General features: G+C 42.4%; 1 protein-coding gene across 6 annotated transcripts in view; it reads right to left on the minus strand.

Moving 5' to 3' along the window:
• Positions 1 to 6,084: 6,084 nt before the first annotated feature.
• Map2k4 (mitogen-activated protein kinase kinase 4) overlaps positions 6,085 to 12,871 on the minus strand; it is a 95,282-nt gene continuing 88,495 nt past the window's right edge. For all 6 annotated transcript variants that reach the window (XM_076542617.1, XM_076542619.1, XM_076542618.1 and 3 more), the window contains 3 exons: positions 11,722 to 11,870; positions 9,599 to 9,644; positions 6,085 to 8,546 (listed from right to left, as the gene is read on the minus strand). In XM_076542617.1, the coding sequence (XP_076398732.1) occupies positions 8,433 to 8,546; positions 9,599 to 9,644; positions 11,722 to 11,870 (309 nt within the window). In that variant the 3' untranslated portion in view covers positions 6,085 to 8,432. The remainder of the gene's footprint in view (positions 8,547 to 9,598; positions 9,645 to 11,721; positions 11,871 to 12,871) is intronic.

Genomic DNA, 12,871 nt, shown 5'->3' on the forward strand with positions numbered 1-12,871 from the left:
TTGAAATTTTCTCCCAGCATCATTAAAAAGGCTGCCTTTTCTTTTTTCCTGGCCTCAAACGCACTGAGATCTGCCTACCTCTATTTCCCCAGTGGTAGGAGTAAAGGCATACACCACCACCACCACCAGCTAAGGCTGCCTTTTCTTACTGGTCTCTTACCAAAAAATCACATTTGTATATTGTACATTTCTGGACTCTGTATACTATGTATACTATTCCATCCATCCATTCATCCATCCATACACACACACACACACACACACACACACACACACACACACACACACACACACACATATTACATCAGCACATATCACTGTTTTTCTTAGATTCTTCCCCCTGTCCCAACCAATTGTTTCGGCTATTCAGGGTCTTTCTAGATACTGGAGTTCAGGCTGCACCTTTCTTTTAGGTTTTATTTACATGTCTGTGTGAGTATATGCTATATGTATGCATGTCTGTGGAGGACAGAGGCAGCAGATCCCTGGCTGCAGCTACTGGTGGTTGTGAGCTGCCTGAGAGTGCTGGGAACCGAACTCAGGTCCTCTGAAAGAGCATCAGGAGCTCCCAACTGCTGAGCCTTCGATAGGCTGAGCTTTCCTATTTGTAAATACAAGTGCCATCGAGATTTTACTATTAGCCTTGAATCTATACTGTTTAGGGGAGTGTTGACTTTATGAATGGAATTACATATATGGAAATAAAGGGAAGTGGCTTGTAATATTTAGCAAAGAGTGCCTCCAAATTGAATTGAGAAAACTGTAATGGAAATGTATAGGTTTCTGTAAAACTAAGTAGTTCCTTTTAAAAGTATGCAGATAAGCTGGGCATGGTAGCTCATGCCTTTATTCCCAGCTCTTGGGAGGCAGAGGCAGGCAGATCTCTGCAAGTTTGAGGCTAGGGAAGTCTACACTCTGTTCTCTCTTCCACCATATGAGTCCTAGGGAATGAACTCAGGTCATCAGGCTTGGTGGCCAAGTGCCTGTACTTGTCCAGCCATCTTACAGGCTTGTAACTTATTATGTACCGTACTAATTTAATAAACTCCATTATCAACTTTAATAGGTTTTATGTGAAATCTTTTGGGAGTTTGTATATATGATCATATCACCTAAAAAGAGATATTACTTATTTTCAACATAGTTGCCTTTTCTTCCCCTAATTACTGCCTGTAATTTCCAGCATCATACTAATATTAAGAGGAAGCATTGTTAGCCCTTTTCCTTGGAGAATGCTGTTTTTGTTTGAGACAAGATCACATGTGGCCTATGCTGGTCTCCATCTCCCTATGTAGCTGAGGATGATCTTGAACTCCTGGCCTTCCTGCTTCTACCTGGAATGTTGGGGTTCCAGGCACATACGACCACACTGGCCTTTCACTGTGTGTGTTTTTTATATGGTTTTCAGTATGCTGCATGTTCTCATCTACAGAGGTTGGAAGGGAGGCTCCTGGTCCCTTACATCTCTTGAAAAAAAAAAAACACTTCAGTGGAGTGAACAGGCTTACAACAGAGACAAATAGTGTAAGGACATCTCAGAGACCTAAAGCATCGACCCTGCAAAAAGAAATTTCTCCTGCTATGGGAAATGTGTGGTCAGGCATGTCTTAGTAGGAGATATAGAAAAGGCCAGTTCGGATCAGTATAGCAGACAAGCACAGTGAAGGCCAATTTTCCTTGAAGTGGCCTGTCAGGAAAATTCCAACTCGTGTGCGTGGTGGGGCATCTAAAATAAAATTTACAATCAGTGTCAGGACCCAACCCATTCCTGCTCCAAGATTGGCTCCTCCCTCCACCTGGGCTCATTAAAAAAGATGCCCAGAAAAGGACTCAGGGCTCTTGACCTATGTGCTTTCTGTATCCCACTCCCATTCTATCCTGTGAAGCACATTCAAGAATATTCTATACTTTATTCTTATGTTTAATAAGCTATACTTTAGCAGGGCGGTGATGGCACACACCTTTAATCCCACTCAGGAGGCCAAGGCAGGTGGATCTCTGAGTTCAAGGCCAGCCTGGTCTACAGAGTGAGTTCCAGGATAGGCTCCAAAGCTACAAAGAAACCCTGTCTTGAAAAACCAAAAATAAATAAATAAATGAAATGAAGCTATACGTTCACTGTGTCTTCTTCAATATTTTCTCCAAGACACAAAGAACCTGGACATCACACTGAAGTGAGGCCCGAGACCCCTCCAGTATCACAACAGTGAAGAAACAGCTTCCTGCCTCCAGCTCCAGAGTCAACCCAGAGTGACAGCAGCGGCGCTCTGCTCTTCGATGTTGAAATCAGGGCTCTTTTTGCTCCCCTGGCTCCATTATCACCTTCTAGTGGTACTGGCAGTCACAGCCAGAGTAACAACACTGGGCAAGTTAAATTGATGATTAAAGAAGGAAATAAAGTATTATTTGTAGGCAACTTGACCACGTAAATGCAAACCTGAAAACTATCAGTCGATTATTAGAGGCAAAAGGAGAAGTGAGGGAGGGAACAGAGGGAAGATTAACATCAAAATTCAGCTTCTCTACATAAAAATCACATTTATATTAATGCCCGATAATATAAGTATCTGATAATAATCTTATTTTGTGCTACATCTCCATAGAAAAACTGTAATTGTATTAAAATAGTAAAGATTTCAGAAAACAGAAGAGATTGCAGATGGAAAGGAATAAATTTCATGAAAATAATCCAGCTCATTACTAAAAGGAAACAGGCAAATAACCAGTATTCCCAACATTAGGAAGCATGGGGAGGGTGCGTGCATGATTATGTATGACTCTGTATGTACCACCCAGCAGAAAGGGAAATAGGCATAACAAAGTAAACTCTCTAGGAATCACTGGAATTTAGTGTAAACCTGAAGTTGATTACATTTAATGTGCATATACTAAACCCCAGAGTAGCCACGTGAAAAAAATCTAAGTCTACATGGTAAGAAATCAGCACAGAAATTTAAATGCTATGTTAGAATATAATGTAAATCAGAAAGATGAGGAGACTCAAACCTGCATTTATAGGTAACATTATTTTGTACGTAAAGAGTCTAAAAGGATCTACTTTAAAACTATGAGGATAAATTAGTTCAGTAGGGTGGCAAGATATAAGATCTATGGGAAAACAGGTTATAACCCATGGACTTACAATCAGTATTTGAAATTTAGGCCAAGAAAACAATCCTGCTCATAAGACCATCAAAAAGTATGCAGAAATAAATCTAACAAATTCAAAGTACAAAACACTGTTTAGAATGAAATGGAAGACTTAAAGAAACTAGAAAATATTCCCATTCATGGAAGACAAAGCTTTAAGAGGTAAACTGATCCCCACACATTCATCTACTCGTGGAGGACCACCCCTGTGAGATCCTCAGGAAACTTCTCTGCAGAAATTGCAAAGCACCTGATGCTAACATCTGTATGGAGTTGATGAGGTACAAAGGACCCTGAAAAGGAAAAGAGCAAAGTCAAAAGCGGTGGCAGTCAAGACAGAGAGGCCAAGCAAAGGATCTGAGGTTAGTCTAAATGCCTGTGACTAGTAAGTTGTCAGCAAGAGCATAAGAGTGCTCAATGATGAGGAAAAAATGACCTCAGCAGAGGTGCCCGGACAGTGGGATGTCACAGATCAAAGTATGAAGTATAAAGTGATCTCTTCATTCACGCCATCCAAAAAAGGTGGAAAGTGGGCCAAGATGTAAAGATATGAACTATAACAACCAAACTCTTGAAGTGGGACTATTCAATGATGTAAAGGTCTGGAAGCTATTCAAACCATCAGTAAGGTCGGGCCCAGAGCCTTCAGGTTTCGAGAGAGAAAACACATGCACACACACACAGGAGTATGCAGGTGAACAGTTATAAAAGGTGGAATACAAACATTCAAAAAAACAGAGAAACAAGAAGCGACATGCTTATATAATGGCTGTTAATGAGTACCAGAAAGGCTTATTTCACATTTCCTGGAAACAGGCTCTTAGCCAATAATCTAGGCTGGCCTTGAATTTAAGATCCTCCTGCTTCAGTCTCCTCAGTGATGGTACTACCACATCCAGCACACTTCAGATCTTGAGACCATGAGGATCACTGGTGTTCTATATATTTTTTCAGTGTGTGTATGTGTGTAAGTGCACACACATGGAAACTGCCAAGGTTGACACAAGATGTCTTCCTCAATACTCTTCACACTCATTCATCTCCTCCCTTCCAGCATCCCAAGGACAGATGTGTGTGCTGCACTTGAGTCTTTTTTCTAACATGGGATCTAGAGAGTCAGACTCAGGTCCTCATGCTTGGCAAGCAAGGCCTTCTATGACTGAGCCATCCCCCCAGCACTGACACTATTTTAAATTATCAATTAAAAGTCACAGTAATCATTCTGCAAACTGCTTAATGTAAAATTTCTACACATGTAGGTAAGAACTGTGGGGCAGGACCTGTAGTTTTCAGTCCTTGTAAGTGATGTAATGTGAACACAACTCTGTGGTAGACAGGGAAGGATGGTATTGCTGCCTCAGACTTACACGGAGCTTAACTGTACTAAACAATGGCTGACTTGTCTGATGTAAAATATCAAAAAGGTAACTGGCTAAGAACTAGGGATAAACCACTGCTAGGCCTTCCAACAGGCTGGGCAGCAGCCAGGATTGCAAACGTGCCCTCACGGCTGGTGTCTGTAATCTCCACATTGCAGCTACACGGCTGGGTAGTTATCAATCCAAACTCTCAAGGGACAGCTTGAAGCTCCTCTTCTGCACGTCATGCTGGTGAAAGGCAATCTCTTACACTGAACCCCCTAAGTGCTGTACTTAATATAAGGACCCAGAGTTCTTAGATAACCTCATACCTGCCCATGTATGCGTGACCAAATCCACTAAGCCCACAGAACCTCTACCTTCAACTCATTTCCACAACAGAGCAGGTCCTGGGGAGGTTTACCAGCACAGGACCTCCAAACACTTTTCAGTGGCACACTTCTTTCTTTCAAGATAGTGGGGTTTTTACTATTAGTATGGGGGTGGGGGCCCATGCCACTGCATACCTGTGGAGGTCAGAGGACAATCTGCAGGAGTTGGTTCTCCCTTTCTATTATGTCAGCCCTGGAGACTGACTTCGGGTCATCAGGCTTGGTGGTGAGTTCCATCGTCTACTGAGCCATCTTGCCTGCCCCAGGTAGTGGCTTTAAATTAACATTTGTTTTATAATCTTGGGTTTGAGTCTCCCAGCTCTCTGTTCACTACTATTACCTGAGCTAGAACTTCTCCAACCCCTTTTATTTCTCCTGTCCACAAAGGGCGACTGTCCTACCACCTGATTTTGGTGGGCTGCACTCAGAATCAAGAGATGAACAAACATAACGCGGAGTACTATGAAACCTGGAGTGCACTCTGTCCCTCTAGCCAACCTGAGCTCAAGTGGAATGTGAAACTCTGAGGTATTGTTTCCCTCAGCAGCTGACACTTAGATGAGGAGCAGACATGGGAGGACACAGGATGCAGCGCTGAACTACTACTGTATGATCAAGTATGTATTGACTCTTGTGGTAACATAACAGAGAAATTCAGCACCTGGAAATGCTTCCCGCCATTTCCAAGCTCCTGTGGCTTTTTGTTCACCTTCATTACCACACCCCCACCCCATATGCTCCCCAGGCACAACTCCTGTACCTCTTTTTAAACTACAAGTCCCCTTACCCTGCTCTCTTCTCAGGTAGTAGTGAGAGATTACAACTGACCTCTCACCTGGGAGTCTCAGCACCAGGAGCCTGGCTGGTAACACAGCTTGGGGTGACTCCTGTCAACTCCGAGACAGACAGAACTGCACCTGCTTCTTGCAGCACTCTGCATCAAGGTGGTTTCAGTAAGCAACCAAGCGCAAGCTCGAAAAGAATGCAGCACAGCTGCTGAAAGAAAAAGCAAGCTGTGCCACATTGTTACCTCAAAGACAAGCACTGAAAGAGGAGGAAAAGAAAAGAGCCAGAAACTTCTGGAGGGAGAAAATGTCCCTCCATATGAAATGCACAGATAATTTAATGTCTTTTTTTTTTTTTTTACTTCTCAGGGTATGACTGCAGAAAATCAAGTTACAAGGTCATCATCACATCCTAGATTTATTACAACTGACCTGCAGGCAAAAGGTAGACTATTCCATAAACATGTGGATTCCATGGCTATGTCTTAAATAGAGGAGGGATTCAAACAATACAGGATAAAATATTCCAAAGCTCCAAGAAGCAGTTATGTTACTGAGCTACATTTTTACAGACAAATAAGGCAAAATCCCTGCACATCAGCTTTTTTGATATTTTTTATATACTTTCATATGGTACAAGAGAAAAATAACCAGAGCTCACAATGTACAGTTCTTACACTATTTTCACAGTTTGTGAACACTATACACCCTTTTGTTTTAATAAAGATACATTGTAATAAACTCCTTGCCCTTAAGTTTATAGTTTATAATAATCTATGATTAATACACTAAAATTGCCTTTTTTTATGTGGTCACCCACACAGCAGAAAGTGAGATAGCTCCTGGACAGTCAGAATTGCTTTGATCTCCATTTGCATAATGGCAGAGTGAGGCTATACTAAGCCAGACAGAAGCTGACAGCAGAGAAACAAATTCCTCTTGAGTCCTGGGAGCAATGGAGGACGATGGCTTGGTACAGCTTAAGGAAGACATCCAGTAATGTCTCCTAGAAAAACTCAAGAGAACCTAAGGGTTAGGGGGCCAGGGGTAAAAAATGCAGAAATTAGGCAAGTGGACCAAGAGATAAACCATTTTAAAATTCTGCAATGAATAGGGATGTAACTTTGAACAGCACCATTCTCCCTTTATTGTTTTATATATTGATGAGTGCCACTCTGGGAGACGCGGCAGTACCTACCAGGGCATGATTCTGTAAGGGCATCACCTGCGTCTCAGGGCACCTTCTAGTGCTGACAAACTGCTATGCAAAACCTGATGCTCAGTGCCTGGCTAAAGGGTAAGTGAGGACAAGCAGCACATGAGATGAAGTGGCTTACTTTATGTTTTACTTTGGGGGGGAGGGGCAGAGATGGGTAAAATTCCACATCCAAGGGAGACAGTGAACTGGTAGAGGCCCCAACAGGTGACACACCTATCTGAAAGGCTGCCATTTCAGATCTTCATTCTGCTCAAAGTGCCTCTCCAACGGACTGCCTCTTTCTTACCTACCATATCAACTGAGGCCAGCTGTCTCGGCTTTTCAAACGTTAGAGCACAGGAGAGATGCAGGGCTACAAGTCCTTGGTAAGTAGCATCCCTGGTTATGTTAGGGTTCCAAATGTAAAAAACAAGGGGAAATACTGGATTGAGCAAAAGTCCTGTGGTGACAACAGATTATGGGGAAGGGAAAGAATTAGAAACTGAAGACCTGGCCCATGCTGGCAAGAAGCAGAGAATTGTGATTTGGTGTTTTGCTGCCTTCAGGAATCTTCATCTAATCATCAAGGCACATTGCTACTAGCTACTTCTCCCTGTTAGTGAGTTATAATGGCTCAAGTACCAGGCTTGGGGCCAAGGGAAAATCTATAGCTGCTACACACTGTTCTGGAGAAGATCCCAGAATCAAACCGTCTGTAAACTTTGCCCTCAGTACTGTTTCCTTCGTTCGGTCCTGGCAGTCGGTGGCAGGCAGAGCATCAAGTTGGCAGCACCTTCTATGACAAGTGGCAGTCTCCTGTACCTTCCCAGTGAAGAGCAGGGCTGGGAAAGGACAAGGAACACATTCTGTCCCGTCTCAGTATTTTAATGTTCACCTCTCTGAAAGCAACAAGGTTTTTGGTAAAGATAGATTCATTCTAATTTAACATGATTATTTTGAACAGGAAATTTGGCTGAGCACATCGATCCCCAAACATCAACTGTGACTGTAAAGCAACAGAATATCAGATCAGGAAATCTATTGCACTTGGTGAAAAAAAGGAAATCCCTCCTTTGTCTCCCAGCTCCAGAAGGCAATGTGTCTCACTGGCTGTGCAAGCTCTTCTCACTCAAGCCCAAGTCTCTATGTTCAGACAGTACATCCATCACTGTGTCCTTCCAGGCGTTGGAAGTCTGACGAAACACAATTCCAGTAGCTGCGTCTCCAGGTTTCGAGTCTAGAAATGAATTTAAGGTGTGATCTAATCACAGTCAACAATTTGATCGTACTGACTTCCACACGTCATGAGTATGTTCATCACAAAAGAGCAGGATGAGGTCTCTGACCAGCACTAACACTGTGATCAGTCAGGAATTACAGGGATGCATATTCTAGGTGACAGAAGTATACAGACATGATGGAAACGAACACCAATCTTATTGCACATGGTGTCTGGGCGAGCAATAAAAACACTGTGATACAGGATGAAAACTCTTTACGTCTTGCTTCCTCTCAGCCCTTTTTTCTAAAGTCTGATGTAGCAGCGGTATCAGTCGACATACATGGGAGAGCTGGGAGTAGCTGGCATCTGATCCAGGATTTTACAAACATAGCATGCGACCTCGACAGTACGTTCTTCATACATCAAAATAAAGGGATGTTTCTGCAAGAAAATTGAACAGAGAAAAGCATCAAACATTTATATTAGAGCCCTAACTCAACCTTTCTCAGTTTCTATATAGCACAGAACTAAAAGCTCCCACCCAAATAGAGCTTCTGCATATCATAGGAGAGGCATTTATCACATGCACATTTCATTGGATGTAGACACCCTAGATGTGACATACTAGGTTCCCATCTGGAGGTTACACCCTGGCAGTGAGGTCTCAAAACTTAGCTGTATACAGAGAGCATTCACTGAGGAAGAGACGGAGTTGTTTGTCCCTCAGCATGCAAGAACCGCGTGAGAGCCAAGAACGACAGGCCTCCCAGTCCAGCTTCTCAGGACGCCAGAGCAGATCACAAGCCTCCACTTCCCCCATTGGGAGCTTACAAGGATCTTTCAAAGAGGTTTTCAGTTTCAAACTTTCTGATTTCTACTCAAAAAGAGGGCAAAAGAGACTTTCCCTGTGTTTTCCAGAGCCCATAGCCTGGAATCTGCTTCATCAAGCCCTTTTTGTCCTCTGTCACCATAAACAACAATTTTTCCTACAATTTCTCTGGTGATAGCACCTGAGTATCTTTATAGTCATTGCTGGGTTGACCACAAGTTTGGCTTGACAGCCTTGGAAAACGCTAAATGTGATAAGCAATCTAACATTGTCTTAAAACATTCCCACATCATTGGACCACAGGCAATACTTTCTTCTCTGCTCAGAGGAAAACCACACAAAGGAGACTGCTTCTCATGAGATGAAGGGGAACTCCTCTGGCAGAGTGATACACATTAGCAGAGGGAGAGTATGCACAATGAATGAAGTTCCCACTGACTTTCTTACATATACTAAAGACTATGCAATGAAATGCTTTAGGGGAGTTTTTTGACATGCTAAGTGCAAATTCTTTTTATAAGAAATGAGCTAGTAAATTATAAAGAAAATTATAACCACCAAGTTTTCTCTGAGTAAAGTCTGTTGTCTGAAACACTCTGCAAGGCCAAGCCTTTCTATGGAGACGTATGCTGCTTAGTGAACTAACTATGGGGTCCATACTCACCAGAAGCTCTTTATACTTTGGCCTTTTAGATTCGTCCTTTGTAAGGCTAAAATAACATGAAAGTAACAGTGTTAAGATGAAGTCACATTGATCCAATTATTTTGCTTTGTACAAATGAAAGGCAGGACCAGGTCAAGATCATCTTTGGCTATATAGAAAGTTCAAGGCTAGACTGGGTTATATAAGGCTTTAAACAAAGCTCTTATGAGGGCAGATATCCTTCAACTGTAGATATAATTATTTATACAGCAATTTTGACATACTAAGAAACAAAAAACATGGGACACATATTCACCACTGCTGCCTACTGTGCCAGAGGAAAACAAGGAGAAAATGTAACATAAGCACCACACACACACATATAAAAATAAAACCACAGAGGAGGTCTAGGAACCAAAACAAAGCAGAACTGGGGAAATCACTCAGTGGGGGAAAGCAGTGTCCTGAAAGCCTGCTGCTGTCAATCCAGATCTCTAGAGCCAGGTAAAAAGTCGGATGTAGTAGCGTACATGTGCAATCCCTATACTCCCAAGAGATGGGAGACAGAGGCAGTCTGTGGATCAGCCAGTCTGGAATACACCACACAGTGGCAGAATCATGAGACCCATCTCACAAAGCAAGGTACAAGGTGAGAATGAACTCCCAAAAGTTGTTCTCTGACCTCCACATATGTACTCTGGCACACAACACATAGATATAAATTTAAATGTTTGTGATAAATGCTTGATTCCTTAAGCAAGTATTCATTAAAATGGAATATACTGAAAGATCAAGTTTATGGAATTATACAACTGCATATAATATGTGCAGATTGATAAAGAACAGACTGCTTTTCAGTGAGGAGAGGGAACCAGCCAATTGTCATCCACAAGCTTTCTTCTATCTAGTTCTTGAGGCACTATTTTCCCTTTCTGAAAGATCACAAGAGGCAGAATTTGGTCAGAGAAGATGAAAGAGACTTGAAAACTCCAGTCACCAAATGTTTTCTCATTATTCAGAAAGAGGACAATGTTAGAGCCTGCACTAGAAGTCTTATAAAACCCAGAGAGAGTACATACAGAGAGATGGCATTCCTATAAAAACAAAAGCATGCTCAAGAGTAAATAAGGCATCTTTAAATCACGCTGAATAAAATGAGCAATTATCAAAATGTCTAAATGCTAACCTAAAAATGCTATTTAAAACAGAATACAATACTACTAGCCGTATCCATATACATTTATTCTTTGCCTGTGGTCTGCACGCATATACGTATGCATGCTCACATGTGTGTGGGTGCATGTGCACACAACTGTGTGTGGAGGGCAGAGATTGACATACTTTTTTCTCAATCATTATCTACTTCATTTATTGAGGAAGACCTCTCTCTGAATCCAGGGCTCCCTGACTCTGTTATCTAGTTGGCCAGTTTGCCCTGTCTGCATAGAGAAGTGCCGGCAGGACAAGCAGGCCACCTTGCCCACCTGGCTTTCAGTGGGTTCTGGGATTAGACAGAGCTCCAGTGGCAGTTCTATCTGCAAAGCAAGGGCTTCACCCATGGAGCCATCTCCCTCGCCCTACACACGTGTGTTCTTAGGTGCCAATCACATAGAAAAGAACTGCTAGACTAGACAACATGTCAGACATGGAGCTCGTGCCTTCTTTGGAACAGGATTAGAAAGAGCCAATGGATACATTTTAATCAATTAAGCTTTGGACTTGACCTTACTACTCCTACCCATACCCAGCTATGCTCTAGGTTTTATCAGAGCAGAGATCCATGCCTTCAAGTCTGGTCTGGTGAGTTAATGAGTAGTAAAAGCATTCAGATAATCCTGGCACAACTTTATCATGATAAGATTACCAATCTCACCTAGACATTTAGCTTATACCAGGAACTGGTGATTTGGAGGCAGCTGCTTCTCCAGCACCCACAGCTGCTTATCACCAATACCTGTAGTAGAATTAGAGGGTGATGCCTCCTCAGGCTGGCTGGAATTTCCACACAGCAGTGAGCCATAGGCCTAGCTAGAGGTAATGTAACAAAGGATCTTTTTCCCTATATAAAGTATCCATGTAACTGAGATTAAGTTGCCTGACTTGTCCACCATGTGGGTCTGAACACTGGTGAATAGAGTACTTACCACAAGTTGACAAAGTTGATGAAACTGGGGGAGAACTCCCTTTCTTCGGAATTACTTAGTTGTGGAGGGTCTCCTTTTACCACTTGTGTTAGCTGATCAAATACACTATTCCACTTTGGATAAGGAAATCGGCCTGTGGCCAACTCGTACTAAAGAGAACAAAAACAAAGACACTAGGCATGATTTACTACTCCCTATCAAAAGGGTGATGTCAATCCAAACATCCAGCAAAACTCTTTTAAGCCCTCCCTCAAACTCTGTCAAGTTAGGGAGGAATCCTTGAATCCTAAGGCTAAGTGGAGGACATAATGTAGAGAAGTGTGCCTCGACCAAACTCAAGGACTTGAACTACAGCCGAATGCCAAACTCTGAATCTAGGGTCAATTATACCACCATAATGCAGGCCCAAGCCCTTTGTATGAAAGGCTCTGAGAGGCTTAGTCTAGTCTTCTACAGCAAACAATTTCACACTCTGTAGTCACCTGCATAGGAGTTCTCAGTCCAAACAGTGGCCAGATTCCTTTATAAAGTAAAAAGAACATTTAACAAACGAAGACCCAGTCTGAATTCAGAGGCAACAGTAAGTGAATCCTAGAGTTACTTCAACTGCAGCCAGACTTTATAATTACTGAAGAAACCAAGTCAGGCTTGAAGAGCCAATAAAGGGCACACACCAATGTCATCAAAGACACAATACATATCTAAAGAGTACTATGGCCCTAAAACATTTGCTAACAAATGTATGTGCTTTGACAAAAGACTGATAGATGAGGCTGAGGCTCTAAACTTGTACAGAGAGTGGTTCCTAAGAAGGAACATTCTTAGACAATCAGTTCCACTTTCTCCTCAGAACAGCTGTTAGCTCACTGGTGTCTCCACTTAGACACCAGTGCACAGAGAAGTGAGAAGCCGACATGCAGGCATACACAGGGGAGGGCAGGGTCACAGCTTTGGCTGAAGTTTCTTTTCAGTCAAGGTGGAAAATGCTTTGAAAGGCTAACCCTTACCTATGAGGAATAATCTCCCTATGCTCACTCTGGAGGACAGGCTGGATAAGAAGTCTGTGGGTTCTATGGTAAAGAACTACTTACTTTAAGATTATCCTAGGAAAGTCTGCAATGAGAAGATTCTAAGTACTGAAACACTCTGT

The sequence above is a fragment of the Peromyscus maniculatus genome, chromosome 8, assembly GCF_049852395.1.
Source record: "Peromyscus maniculatus bairdii isolate BWxNUB_F1_BW_parent chromosome 8, HU_Pman_BW_mat_3.1, whole genome shotgun sequence".
Taxonomy (NCBI): Eukaryota; Metazoa; Chordata; class Mammalia; order Rodentia; family Cricetidae; genus Peromyscus; species Peromyscus maniculatus.